Source organism: Anolis carolinensis, chromosome 3 (genome assembly GCF_035594765.1).
Source record: "Anolis carolinensis isolate JA03-04 chromosome 3, rAnoCar3.1.pri, whole genome shotgun sequence".
Taxonomy (NCBI): domain Eukaryota; kingdom Metazoa; phylum Chordata; class Lepidosauria; order Squamata; family Dactyloidae; genus Anolis; species Anolis carolinensis.
In genome coordinates, this window is record NC_085843.1 from 57,857,602 (window position 1) to 57,872,792 (window position 15,191).

General features: G+C 47.4%; 1 protein-coding gene across 3 annotated transcripts in view; it reads right to left on the reverse strand.

Moving 5' to 3' along the window:
• Nucleotides 1-15,191, reverse strand: part of cadm2 (cell adhesion molecule 2) — a 644,325-nt gene that overhangs the window by 531,577 nt on the left and 97,557 nt on the right. The window contains exon 2 of one of the 3 annotated variants that reach the window (XM_062977131.1): nt 1-15,191. This exon is cut by the window's right edge and continues 34,664 nt beyond it. The exons of the other annotated variants lie outside the window; for them this stretch is intronic. Coding sequence (XP_062833201.1) covers nt 3,109-5,523 — 2,415 coding nt within the window. The 5' untranslated portion in view covers nt 5,524-15,191 and the 3' untranslated portion in view covers nt 1-3,108. 3 annotated transcript variants of the gene reach the window in all.

A 15,191-nucleotide genomic window follows, 5' to 3' on the forward strand; every position in this document is an offset into this window, starting at 1 on the left:
TTGCTCAGCTATTTTCCCAATGAAGGGAATAGCATTGTGACTGTTGTTTCCACAGGGCTTTATTTTGAGCATCCTCAGGTCTCAGGTTGGCAGCATACATGTTGTTGCATTGATGGTGTCCATCATCTTTTCTTTGGCCGTCCATGTGGTCATCATCCTGCTATCTCCAAATGTAGTGCTGTTTGTAATATTGATGTTGGTTCTCTTCTCATGACATGGCCATACCACAGTAGCCTTGCTTCCTGCATATTCTTGCTGATTGCTTTTTTTCCCTAGTCTTTGACAGATGCCATCATTTGGCACATGGTCAAGAAGTATCAAGGCAAGTGTCCACCTCAGCATTTTAATTTCCAATATGTTAAGGGCTTGTTCATGTTTCTTTGTTGCTGGCCAGCACTATGCCCAGTATTATAAATGAACACAAAATATTTCAAAGATATCTGTGTCTCTGATTACATATAAAGTGTCTCCAATTACATGTTTTGAAAAAACCACATTCCCGAATTGTGGATGGTTTAAATTTTTATTGTTTTCTCTCCACTAGAAATGGAGAAAGGTAACTGTGATAATCTTACAATATTCAGTGGTTTTACTACTTCCACTACTACTGTACATTTTCCTACTTGTACCTAAGTATTAATCTATACCACTGCTCATTACCTTCACTACATTCATGAAGACCAATAAGATAATTAAGATGGATTGAGTTAAGTCACCTTGTGCACACAAATGACATGAGAAGCTATCAACCATTTTTTTTCTAATCATTCAATTTTCTTGCAAACCATGTGTCTCTGCTTTATGATGTACTGTTGTGAACTCAGCCACATTATCAAGAGTTTAGGTTTCAACAAACAACAGGTGAATAAAAAAAGCCCAAATTCAGGAATCCCTGGAAGTCAAGCTGGAATAACAGAAGTACAAATAACAAGCAAGATATGTGTGAGCCAATATCAAGTTCCAAAGTCCATGTAGTTAAAATCAAGCCAGTGAAGCAACAGAGTCAAGTCAGGAATAAACGAAAGTCAAGGGTCAGTCAGGTTTCAAAACAAGAAATAACTGAGATAGCCACGGTCACAATCCAGAGTCAGAAATGCCAGTAATCAGAAGATCAACAGAGTCAGGTTTCAAGACAAGGGTAACAACGAAGTCTAGAAGTTAGAAATATCATTTTTCAGACTACAGTAATAAAATGCAAGGAGTTATTGAAAACAGAAGAGCCAAGTTCCAGAGCAAGAATACAGAATTGTCTGCCAACCAGAGCTACTACATAGAACCGTGGATCTCAACCTGTGGGTCCCCAGATGTTTTGGCCTTCAACTCCCAGAAATCCTAACAACTGGTAAACTGACTACCATTCAATTCCTCTGTAACCAGCCCTTCTCTCTCAAACCTGATGCTGGAAATTACAAAGGTATGCTACGGGGACCCTGATTATACCTTTTGGGTCCATTCTTCTGCCCTGGAGGGCAAAGCAAAGGAAAGGAAAGAAAGCACAAGAAGGGAAGGCTGAGCGTGTCAACATGTTCCCGCGGCTGTAAGACTCCCCTAAGACTGTAGCCCCGCACTGATTTTCCAGAAAACTTGTGAGCTCTCAATGCTATAGTATCATCCCTGAAGGAAAACGAAGACTGAAACCCAAGGTAACAAAGGTTGCCTTGAGGGGCGGTCTGAATTGGCCTTCAGGGAAAACGGGGGAAACAGAGAGTGAGCTAGTGTGGAGGAGGAGAGGAGAGGAGAGGGGAGGAGAAGAACCTCCCCCGCAAGGGAAGAATTTTAAAGAACTATAAGACCGGATCAAAAGACTAGTGCATTAAGAACGGCACTGTATTATCTACATTATCTACATTATCTGCCGAGTAGAGTTTTGTTTGTCTGCTTCCCATGTGGGCCTGTGAAGATTGTGACCTGAGGCAACAGGGCTTACGGTGCCTCTCCAGTGGTGTGGCTGTATGAAACACTGAGGAGCTGTTGGTCGGAGGAAGGTGCAGGAAGGCTGGCTGGGAGTGCTTCGGGGTTCTGGGGTGCTCCAAGACAGCGTGTTTGGCGGTGGCGTGGATGGCGTAGGTGCTGCGGGTGTGCTCGGGCTGTGTGCTCACGATGGGTTGCAGCAGCGGAGGAGTCCATTGAGAGCGCGGGCAGCCTACTCAGGGCTGGTTGGCGGCATGGAAAGTTTGGAGGATGCTGCTTCGCTGCCCTGGTTGTTGAATGGTTGTCCGGCCTCCCCACTGTTGCATTGTTGCTACTCTGCGATTGCTGTGAGGACTAGGCCCACCGGTGGTCGGTCGAACTAGCTTTGCTATCATCATTGCCTGTTATAACAACTACCGATATTGGGCCTGACCTCGGTCATTATGCTACTGTAGCAATGTGGTGAGCCAGACTGTAAACACTTTATTCAACAAACTGTATGCACTTAATTAGATAAACTGCTGCCTGCCAAGCACTGTATTAACTTTATTAACTGACTATCTTATTATGCACTTTTTGGACAATACTGCCGCCTATTAGGTATCAAATACTCTTCTGGACTTGGCACTTTTGAGCACTTGAGAACTTTACTAGAAGAACCTTGACTGATGTACTTGAGGAACTGAGTTGAACCACCTATCTTATATAGCTCAGAAGCCCCACTAACTTGATAAACTGTCTTGTAAACTAAGTACTAGACTGTCAGGCTCACTTCAAAGGACCAGTCTGAACGCAGATCAAAGATAGCTGCTCTCAAATCCAATCTTTATTGAAGAATACATGACTTTGGATAAAGTCGAGAATGACCTAATGTTTACATATAATCATTTTTATCACCTCTGATGCAACATAACACCACACGCAAATATCATCATCAAACCCCACCCCCTGTATCACATTTCTACTATTCCCACACACTCTACCAATTATAATTGTTTATACTTTCAACCCCGAGTTCCCAGGCTCTTCTATCTTCTTCTGCCAGGTGCTTCCAGGATTATTTATGTTATGACTCCAAGTCCAGGGCTTGGAAATTCAGCCCTGGGACTTGGTTCCATGACATGGCGCCCTCTTTTTCTCCATCCTCCTCTTCGGTGCTTCTTTCATCACAATTCTGAAATAAATCAAATAATAACTCTATGTGTCCATTTTGTCCAAAGTACCCATATACTTTTTCAGTAAGCTGCGATGGAATACTGGGTGTATTTTCCCTAAACTTTTTGGCAATGCCAACTGGAAAGTTACTTCATTGATAACACCCTGTATTCTGAATGGTCCAATATATTTGGGGCCCAGTTTTCTCGAAGGCAGCCCCAATTTGATGTTTTGGGTACTTAACCACACTAAATCTCCTTTCTCCAATTTATCGCCTTCCATCCTTTTTCTGTCTGCGAATGTTTTATACTTTTTGTGTGCTTCCTTTAAGGATGCAGTCACTTGACTCCAGCATTCTAGCATTTGAGTTTTCCATTTCCCTGCCCCTGTTTCTTCATTCTCTGTCCATCTTGGCAACTGGGGCAGAGGCTGTATTTCATACCCGTAAACTACTTCAAAGGGAGTTTTATTTGTTGCGGAATGTATAGTCGAATTAAAAGCTAGTTCTGCGAAAGCCAGCCACTTAGACCAGTCATTTTGTCTCATGTTAGAGTACATTCGAAGGAACTGCCCAAGCGTCTGTTGAGTACGTTCTACTGCCCCGTTTGTCATGGGGTGAAAAGCAGAACTTAGACTCCTTTCTGCTCCTAGCATTTCCAAGAATTTTTCCCAGAATTTTGCTGTGAACTGAACCCCTCTGTCACTGACCACTCTACTGGGACATCCATGAAGTTTGTAAATATGGTTTATGTACAATTCAGCTAGTTTCTCTGCCGACGGTAGTTTCGTCAGTGCTATAAAGTGGGCCTGTTTGGAAAACAGGTCTAATACTGTCCAAATATAACGATGTCCTTTGATAACCGGCAGTTCCCCCACAAAGTCCATAGCTACACATTCCCAAGGCCTGGTAGGTTCTGCTACTGTTTGTAATAATCCCATAGGCTTCCCTCCTCTCGATTTATTTCTGGCACAATCATCACATTGAACAACATGATTCTTTATGTCCTTCCTCATCCCTGGCCACCAACAATGTTTTGCTATTGCCTTTGTTGTTTTTGTAATTCCTGTATGACCAGCGCTCTGGTTATTGTGAAAACGATGCAAAATCTTAATCCTTAATATTGCTGGGATATACAGTTTCTTGTTCACAAACCAGAATCCCCCCTTCTGCTCCCCCTTTTCTGCGTTGGATGCGATCCACTGATCTCCTTCGTATGACTGTTTCAGTTCTTTTCCCCAACTATTCTCCTCGTCGAATTTAATAATAGCAGTGTTCTCTCTTTGGGTCTGCGCTCTTGTACTGACAGCTAATCCCCATTGTTTATCAGAGAATACTGTTCCCTCTTTTGCTGTGGTTATGCCTTCGTGTTGAGGCATGCGTGAAAGAGCATCTGCCAAGACATTCTGTTTCCCTTGGAAAAACTTTAATTGGAAATCGAACCTGCTGAAGTATTGTGCCCATCTAATTTGTTTGGGGGACAATTTTCGAGGAGATTTTAAATACTGGAGGTTCTTATGGTCAGACCAAATTTCAAATGGGATTCCGCTCCCTTCGAGGAAGTGTCGCCAGCATTCTAAGGCTTTTAATATGGCTAATGCTTCTTTTTCCCATATGGGCCAACATTTTTCAGTTTCACTGAACTTCCGGGACAAATATCCACAAGGTTTTAAGTTCCCATTTTGATCTTTTTGCAATAGTACTGCCCCGTATGCACAGTCTGAAGCATCACAATGGATTATGAAAGGGCTCCGGATATCGGGGTGTTTTAGGACGGGTTCTTCTGTGAAGCATCCTTTTAGGGTTTCAAATGCCTTTTGGCATTCTGGCGTCCAACTCAGTTTGGCGCCAGGAGCTTTCACTTTTGCTGTCTCCCCTTTCCCTTTTGTTTTTAAAAGTTCAGTAAGGGGTGCGGTTATTTGCGCAAAGCCTTTTATGAACGATCTATAAAAATTTGCAAACCCCAGAAATGATTGCAATTGCCTCCTTGTTTGAGGTACTCCCCATTCTTTTACGTCTGATACTTTAGACGGGTCCATAGCTAACCCTTCTGGAGATATCCGATACCCCAGAAAGTCAATTTGAGTTTTATTAAATTCACATTTGGACAGTTTTGCATACAGCTTTGCTTCCCTTAGTCTCTGCAAAACTTCCCGGACCAATTCCACGTGCTTTTCTTTATCTTCGCTCACGATCAAGATGTCATCAAGGAATATGAATACTCCTCGGTACAACAATGGGTGCAGTATTTTATTTATAAGCTGCATAAAGCAACTGCCGCCATTTTTTAACCCAAATGGCAAAATTTTATATTCAAAATGGCCGAATGCGCAGGAAAATGCAGTTTTCCAAGTATCCTCGGGTTTGATTCTTAATTTATGATATGCTTCAATTAAATCCAGTTTAGTAAATATGCTCCCTTTCTTCAATACGGTAATTAAATCCTTTACTAAGGGCATAGGGTATTTATTGTCCTTAGTAATTGCATTTAAATTTCGATAGTCAATGCACAATCTTAGAGAGTTGTCTCTTTCTCCTAAATAACACTGGGGCTCCGAGAGGAGAATTGGATGGCTTAATGAAGCCTCGCGCCAGGTTCTTATCAATATATTTCCTCAATTCCTCCTTCTCCTGAACAGACATGGGATACACTTTTGGTTTTGGTAAGTTTGCTCCTGGGGTTATTTCAATTTCTACTTCTATATTCCTCTTGGGAGGTAATTTACTTGCCTCTTTCTGATTGAAAACATCCACAAAGTCTCTGTATTCAGGTGGCAATAGCTGTGGGTCTATTTCCCCTGCTTCATTTCCCTCGTCCTCCTCTCCTGCTATTTTGCTTATCTCCCATTGCGTTTGTTGTTCTTTAAATGCTAGGCTCTTTCCTCTCCAATCTACTTCAGGATTTGCCTGTTCGAGCCATGGGATCCCTAGTATTACATGGTATGTGGCAATAGGGGCTATCACAAAGGATATTCTTCCTTCCCATTTGCCTATTTTACATGGGATTCCCCCATATTTCCTTCGTAGATACTTCCCCAGCAGCAACTGATCCATCTAGCTGCGAAAATGCAATTGGGGAGTCAAGCAACGTCTGCTGGCATTTCAGCGCTTCTGCTAATTCCGGAGTTATAATGTTCCTAGAACAACCGCAATCCACGAATGCCCTGCAGGTGGCCCGATTCTCTAGCCCCGATAGGCAGATTGGCACTACTAGCATGCGTTTGTCTCGACTCACCAGTCTTTCCGGAGATTCTGGGGCTCGCACCTCCTCCTCCGCTCGTCTCCCGGCTGCTGGCTTGGGCTTTGAGGGTTTTGGCGGCTCCCCCTTCCGGGCCCAACATTCTGCTGCTCGATGGCCCGTCTTCCCACATACAAAGCATCCCGGCTTGGGTTTGTTGTCATCTCCTTTGAAGGGGATCCCCGGCCTCCCTCCGGGCCTTTCCTGCTTCCTCGTTTCTCCTCGACCCCTCGCCACCGGTCTTTGCTGGCCGCCGCCGCCCCTGAAATGCTTTACTCGGGCCAGGGTGGATTCGACGCGCCCCGCTAGTTGTATCCAGCCCTGGAGTGTTTCTGGGTCGTCTCTGTGCGCTGCCCAACTGAAAACCTCGGGGCGTAGTCCCTCTTTGAATATCTCCACTTTGGTCACTTCAGACCACTCTGGCACCCTTTCCGCGAGATGGAGGAATTCCTCTGCGTACTCGGGCACCGTTTTGTCCCTCTGCTTTATTCCTTTAAGCTGGTCTCGAGCCCCAATTGCTCTAGCCGGTCTCTGAACCGGTTTTCCAGTGCGGCGAGGAAGCGGGGTACTGACCTCAGGCACGGGTCGCGTCTGGCATGTAGTTGCACATACCAGCTGGCTGCTCCTCTCTTTAGTGTGTTGCCGATGGCCCGAACCATGCTTCCTTCGGAGGGGAATGTGTGTGCATTGTCTTCCATATATCCTCTGATGCTAATGAGGAAAAAGTTCAGTTCAGATGATTCCCCTCCGTATTCCAGTTTGAGCTCTTCCCTCCTTTGCATCCATTCTGCGGCCCGTTGATGCTGTCTGGGAGGCATGGGGAAGGGTTGCATTGGGTTTCCTTGGACGGCCCCTTTGAACACGCCGCGCCCCACTCCGGCGGTCGTTCTGCGCGGCTCCCGAAATTCTGCCGCTGCTGTCGGCCCTTCCACCCATCCGAATGCGGGCCTCGCTGTAGCCCCCGCACCTCGCCTTCCCTCGTCGTACGGCACATCCTCCTCCTCTTCCTGGATCTCCGGCTCCTCTCCGCCTTCGTCCGCCAATCCACTGGACCCGATCCTCTGCGTTGAGGCGCGCTGGCCCCTCTGGCTCCAAGCTTCTTCTTTACTTGGCTCTCTCTCGGCGCCATATCGGGTGGGCTCCTTCTGGAGATTCTCTTCCAATAGTGGCACCAACCTCCCCACGGTTTCCGACAGCCTGGATAAATTAGTTTCCAGGATTGATAACCGCAGGGCCACGGTTTCCGGCATGCTTCCTCCAGATCCCCAACTGGTTTCTGCAGCCGCAGAGACGCCTCTTCCTCCTCTGGGAATCCTCTGGGTCACGCCGTTCGGCCTGGGGTACCCCGTAGAGGAAGCTATGGCTTGCAGCGTCTCTTCCCCCAACGGCCGGGCCCCTGGCAAAGGCCTCTCTGCTCCATTTAGGCTTTGATCGCCTTCTCCACTCATTATCACTTCACTGCGAATCCGCAGGAGGGTGAGAACGGGATTCTCGACTTAAATGTCAGGCTCACTTCAAAGGACCAGTCTGAACGCAGATCAAAGATAGCTGCTCTCAAATCCAATCTTTATTGAAGAATACATGACTTTGGAAAAAGTCGAGAATGACCTAATGTTTACATATAATCATTTTTATCACCTTTGATGCAACGTAACACCACACGCAAATATCATCATCAAACCCCACCCCCTGTATCACATTTCTACTATTCCCACACACTCTACCAATTATAATTGTTTATACTTTCAACCCCGAGTTCCCAGGCTCTTCTATCTTCTTCTGCCAGGTGCTTCCAGGATTATTTATGTTATGACTCCAAGTCCAGGGCTTGGAAATTCAGCCCTGGGACTTGGTTCCATGACACTAGACTGTAGCTCAAGGACTGAAGCACCATAGTTTATCTGTGTTTAACACCTATTATGAGCCGAACTGTGCAATTTAATTGAGCATTAATTTTAAGGGGCAGAGATGGTGGGCAAGAGGGTGGGAAGGTGAGCTCCTATTGGTTTTATCTTGCAAATACATTTTGACCTCAGAATCAGCACACTTGAGCACTTTACTAAAGGCTGGGAAAAACCACAGTGGAAGAAGGAAGCAATATTATAAGACTCTGAGCATCCTTAACAACTATTATTACCACTGTGATGGACCAGGTAGAGGGGAGGGGGGCATGTATTGGCCAGGGGGCCCCTATCGAAGTAATCCAGGGGAGGGGGAGATACGGGAAAGGGAGGTATAATTTAATTCTGCCTATGGAAAGAAAGAGAGTACTCATAGATGTAAAACGGCCTCCTGACATAGGAAATTTCGGTGCCCAGGTTAGCGGTCCCTCCAACCTAAAGGTGGTGCTGCTGAACACCAGGTCTGTCAATGGAAAATCAGCAATTATTCAGGATCTTATCCTGGATGAGCGGGCAGACCTGCCGTGCATAACGGAGACCTGGTTGGACAAGGCTGGGGGGGCCAGTCTCACCCAGCTGTGTCCACCAGGTTACACCGTGCAGCACCAACCAAAGTCTGGAGGATTAGTCTATAAGGAGTTCATCCACCTGACCAGGTGCCCCATCCCACAGTCAACCTTGTTTGAATGTGCCCATCTGAGAGTAGGTGGCTGGGACAGTTTAGGGATTCTGTTAGTGTACCTATCACCCCGCTGCACTACAGTCTCCCTGCCTGAGCTGGCGGGGGTAGTCTCAGGCCTGTCATTGGAGTCTCAACGGCTAATTGTGCTGGGGGACAATGCCGAGACCACTCTATCAGGGAGCAGCTCAGGACTTCATGGCCACCATGGCAACCATGGGGCTGTCCGAATTGGTATCTGGTCCCACCCACAGAGCAGGGCACACACTTGACTTGGTTTTCTGCCAGGGATGGGAGGAAGGTGGCAGTGTGGAGGAGCTTACCATCGCTCCGTTGCCATGGACTGAGCATCACCTGAACAGGTTTAGACTTACTGCGCCCCCCAACCTCCATAGGGGTGGAGGACCTACTAAAATGGTCCGCCCCAGGAGGCTTATGTATCTGGATGGATTCCTGACGGCTCTTAGGGTGTTTCCCACTACCACGGCTGCTGATTCTGTCGATGCTCTGGTCGCTCTCTGGAACAAGGAGACTACAAGGGTGATAGACACAATTGCTCCAGAACGTCCCCTCTCGAGTACCTGAGCTAAACCATCTCCTTGGTTCACTGAGGAGCTGGCAGCGATGAAGCGAAAGAAGAGGGGACTAGAAGGCGTGTGGCATTCAAAGCCAAGCGAGTCAAATCGAACACGGCTATGTTCCTATCTTAGGACATACACCGCGGCAATAGATGCTGCAAAGAATGTTTTCTTTGCAGCTAATATTGCGTCTGCACAGAACCGTCCGGCTGAGCTGTTTTGAGTGGTCAGAGGTTTGTTATATCCCGCGTCCCAGGACGGGATTCCTAACAACTCGGCAGCCCGCTGTGAAGCATGTGCTCGATTCTTCGTGGACAAAGTTGCTTTGATCCGCTCTGGTTTTAACACCATGTTAATGGCAGTCTCCAAGGATGTACATAGAGCATCCGCTTGTCCCATTTTGATGGATTCATTTCAATTGATTCACTCTGAGGATGAGGACAAGGTGCTTGAAGAGGTGAGGGCTACCACATGCATCCTAGACCCCTGCCCATCCTGGCTGGTGAGAGAAGCCATAGGGGAATTGGGCGAGTGGGTGAAGGTGGTGGTGAATGCCTCCCTTCAGGAAGGCATATTTCCAGTGAGCCTTAAATTGGCTGTGATCAAGCCGCTGTTGAAGAAGCCATCACTGGACCCCACTCAACTGGATAACTTTCAGCCTATTTCCAATCTCCCCTTTTTGGGCAAGGTCGTGGAACGTGTGGTGGTCACACAACTCCAGGCATTCTTGGATGATACTGATTTTCTAGATCCGGCGCAATCTGGCTTTAGGCCAGGACATGGTACCGAGACAGCCTTGGTCGCCTTAGTCGATGATCTACACCAGAAACTGGATAGAGGGAGTGTGTCCCTGCTGGTTCTGCTGGACCTCTCAGTGGCCTTCAATACCATTGATCACGGTATCCTTCTGGGACGCCTCGCGGGAATGGGACTTGTAGGTACTGTTTTTGCAGTGGCTCCGCTCATTCCTGGAGGGTCGGTCTCAGATGGTGTTACTGGGGGACACCTGCTTTGCCCCACAACCATTGATTTGTGGGGTCCCGCAGGGGTCAGTACTGTCCCCCATGTTGTTTAACATTTACATGAAGCCACTGGGAGAGATCATCCAGAGTTTTGTAGTGCAGTGTCATCTGTACGCAGAAGATGTCCAGCTCTGTCACTACTTCCCACCTGTCACTAAGGAGGCTGTCCAGGTCCTGAACCGGTGTTTGGCCGCTGTGTCAGACTGGATGAGGGTGAACAAATTGAAACTTAATCCAGACGGAGGTCCTCCTAGTCAGTCGGAAGGCTGAACAGGGTATGGGGTTGCAACCTGTGTTGGATGGGGTCACACTCCCCCTGAAGACACAGGTTCACAGTCTGGGGGTGATCCTGGACTCATCGCTGAGCCTGGAACCCCAGATCTCGGCGGTGGCCAGGGGAGCCTTTGCACAACTCAGACTTTTGCGCTAGCTGCGCCCGTACCTTGGGAAGCCTGACTTGGCCACGGTGGTCCACGCTCTGGTTACATCCCGCCTGGATTACTGCAACTCTCTCTACGTGGGGTTGCCTTTGAAGGTGGCCCGGAAGCTCCAGCTAGTACAACAGGCGGCAGCCAGATTAATAACTGGGGCGGCATACAGGGAGCGTACCATCCCCGTTAAGCCAGCTCCACTGGCTGCCAATATGCTACCGAGCCCAATTCAAAGTGCTGGTTTTGACCTATAAAGCCCTAAATGGTTCTGGCCCAAGCTACTTGTCCAAATGTATCTCCTATTAATAATAATAATAATAATAATAATAATAATAATAATAATAATAATAATAATAATAATAATAACTTTATTTTTATACCCCGTCCCATCTCCCCGAAGGGACTCGGGGCGGCTTACATGGGGTCTGTCCCGATAAAACAAACAAATAACAGTAACAAAGCAATAAAAAAATTATCCCAGTAAAAAACATCAACATCAATAAAAACAATCATTAAAATCAACAAGCAGGATACAGTGTTAAAAACAGGAGACTAATTCGTAGATCCCAGGTGAAGTGCAGAGTGTTACGAAATGGGAAAAGGAAATTTCACAGTTGAATGGACAATAAAGTGCGGTATAAAATGGCAAGACAACAACAATGGGACTATTATGGAATGGACAGATAGATCAATCCAGCAACAACTAAACATCGAAGGCCTTTTGGAAGAGCCAGGTTTTTAAGCTCTTCTGGAAGGAGAGGAGGGTAGGGGCCTGCCTGATCTCTCTATGTAGAGAGTTCCAAAGCCGGGGGGCCACGACGGAGAAGGCCCTCTCTCTCGTCCCCACCAATCATGACTGTGAGGGTGGTGGGAGCGAGAGAAGGGCCTCCCCCGACGAGCGAAGAGAACATCTGGGTTCATAGAGGGAGATGCGGTCTCTAAGGTAGGTGGGTCCCAAACTGTTTAGGGCTTTGTAGGTGATAACCTGCACCTTGAATTGGGCCCAGAAAATAAATGGCAGCCAGTGGAGCTCCTTAAACAGAGGCGTTGAACGCGCCCTGTAATTCGCTCCAGATAGAAGCCTGGCTGCCGAACGTTGTACTAGTTGTAATTTCCGGGCCATCTTCAAAGGCAGCCCCACGTAGAGCACATTGCAATAGTCCAGTCTAGAGGTAACTAAGGCATGGACCACCATGGTCAGATCAGACTTCTTGAGGTATGGTCACAGCTGGCACACAAGTTTTAATTGTGCAAAGGCCCTCCCAGCCACGGCCGACACCTGGGCCTCAAGTGTCAGCGCCGAGTCCAGGAGGACCCCCAAGCTGCAGACCTGCGCCTTCAGGGGGAGTGCGACCCCGTCAAGCACAGGTTGGCACCCAATACCCCGATCAGACGTACGACTGACCTGGAGGACCTCTGTCTTGTCGGGATTAAGTCTCAGTTTGTTCACCCTCATCCAGGCCAACACAGCGGCCAGACACTGGTCCAGAATCCGAGGGGCTTCCTTGGATTTAGGTGGAAAAGAGTAGTAGAGTTGGGCGTCATCCACGTAGAGATGGCACCGAACTCCAAAACTCCGGATGACTTCTCCCAGCAGTTTCATGTAGATGTTAAAAAGCATGGGGGACAAAATAGAACCTTGCGGGACCCCACAGGTCAATGGCCAGGGGTCCGAGCAGGTGTCCCCCAGCTTCACCAACTGGGAACGGCCCTCCAGAAAGGACTGGAGCCACTGCAGTGCAGTACCCCCAAGGCCCATCCCAGAGAGCCGCCCCAGAAGGATACCATGGTCGATGGTATCGAAAGCCGCTGAGATGTCCAAGAGAACCAGCTGGGTCACACTCCCCCTGTCCAGCTCCCTGCAGAGGTCATCTACCAAGGTGACCAAAGCCGTCTCGATACTGAACCCAGGCCTGAAGCCAGACTGTGATTGGTCCAGAAAATCCGTATCTTCCAAGAATCCCTGGAGCTGAGAGGCAACCACCCGCTCTAAGACCTTGCCCAAGAATGGTAGGTTAGAGATTGGCCTGTAGTTACAAGGATTGGTCGGATCCAATGAGGCCTTCTTCAAAATAGGCCTTACCACGGCTTGTTTTAGGCTGGATGGAAATTTGCCCTGCCCCAAGGAGGCATTAATTATTGCCACAAACCAATCAACTAACCCACCACTGGCCTGTTTTAAAAGCCAAGATGGGCAGGGATCAAGGGCACAGGTAGTCGCCCTCACCGCTCCAAGAATCTTGTCCACATCATCAGGTTGCACAAACTGAAACGAATCCCACAAGATCGAACAGACAGATGCCTCGGTTACCTCACCTGGCAATGCTTCAAGATTGGCGTCCAAGTCGGAACAAATCTGAGCGACTTTAGGCAAAATGGTGAGCGAACTCGCTACACCGAGTTGCTGAGAAGTCAGGTGCCTCCCCACCCTGAGAAGGGTGGAGGAGCTCCCCAACAACTCGGAACAACTCAGAAGATCTATTTGTTGCAGACACGATGCGGGCAGTCGTGAAAACCTTCCTGGCTGCCCACAACGCTGCGGAATAAGCCCTAATAGCGGCTTTAGACCGTGCTCGGTCAGAAACGCCACGAGTTCTCCGCCAACGACACTCTAGTCTCCTTCTCCCACGTTTCATCTCTGCCAGCTCCCCGGTGAACCAGGGAGCCGGGGCAACTCCACACAGCGAGAGTGGACGTTCGGGAGCGATCATGTCAATAGCCCTGGACAACTCGGTGTTATAACGAGCGACCAAGGCATTGACAGGATCGTCAGCCTCCATAGCAGACAGAACCCCAAGAGATGTCAGGAGTCCCTCAGGATCCATAAGTCTCCTGGGGCGGACCATCTTAATGGGTCCACCACCCCTGCGGAGGTTTAAGGACACGGTGAGTCTTAAACTGATCAGATAATGGTCAGACCATGACAATGGAAGAATAGTTTGCTCTTCCACTCTGACCAAACTGTCGCCCACAACAAAAACCAGGTCGAGTGTATGACCAGCTTGATGGGTGGGACCCGATATTACTTGGGACAGCCCCATGGTCGTCATGGCGGCCATGAATTCCTGAGCAGCACCTGTCAAGGTGGCCTCAGCATGGATGCTGAAGTCACCCAATACCATGAACCAATATTATGAACCAACTAGGTTGTTGAGATCATCTGGAGAGGCCCTGCTCTCGGTCCCATCTGCCTCGAAGGCTTGGCTGGTGGGAACGAGGGACAGAGCCTTCTCGGTAGTGGCTCCCTGGCTATGGAATGCTCTCTCCAGTAGTATTCGACAAGCCCCAACACTCCTAAGTTTTAGGAAAGCAGTCAAGACATGGCTGTGTACTCAAGCATTTGAGGAATAAATATCTGAGATGATATGGCCGAATCAAGGCGTATGCAAAAGGCGTCAGCGTATGACTCTAATTACTCGTGCATTTTAATATTATTTATAATTCATGTTTTAATAGAGTTAATATAACTTTTAATTGATTTTGGTATTGTTATTGTTTTATTGAACTGCCATTGTTTATTGAATGTGTTTTTGGGGCAATGGAATTGCCGACTGTTTTAAACTGCCCTGAGTCCCTACGGGTGAGAAGGGCAGGGTAGAAATGATGTAAATAAATAAATAAATAAATAAGCCAAAACATCTGGGGACCCAGAGGTTGAGAACCACTGACATAGAGGTATTATCCTAAGGTTTCAGTTGCTGCTTGTTTCATCATCTATTCACAGCTAATCTCTGAGACTTGTGAGACCTTCCCTGTTCCACAGGAGGAGATATTGTTAACCCTTCATTAGCTGGCTCAACATGCTGGGAAGTGTCTGCTTCTGCTAAAAGTGAGCTTTCAGCAGTGGCTGAATGAGGGCAGGCAGTCTGCTGGGAACTGCAGACCATGACATCTATCCCCTTTCTTCCTCAGCTGCAATTTTATACAGGATATGAAGAGCTACAGTGAGGAAAGTTTGTATTTTTATGTAGAGATCATGGCAGACACATATGCACATATATTCAGACAGAGCCTCCAAATTTACTAATATGGACTACTAAAATACTAAAATAGAGCAAGTGTACTGACTCTCATTAGCACAGCGGTTTTGTGACCTAAACGAAAGAGACTAAAGAGTGCTTAAAGATAAACAAGTCACTGAATTACAATTTCTTTTATTTCCATAAAGCAGGTAAAGGGTTCAGAAATAATAATAAAATACCACTTAATATAGATTATAGAAGTATAAATTTTGTAATTAAGAGTACTAAGAACATATATAGGATTGAATGTTAAAAT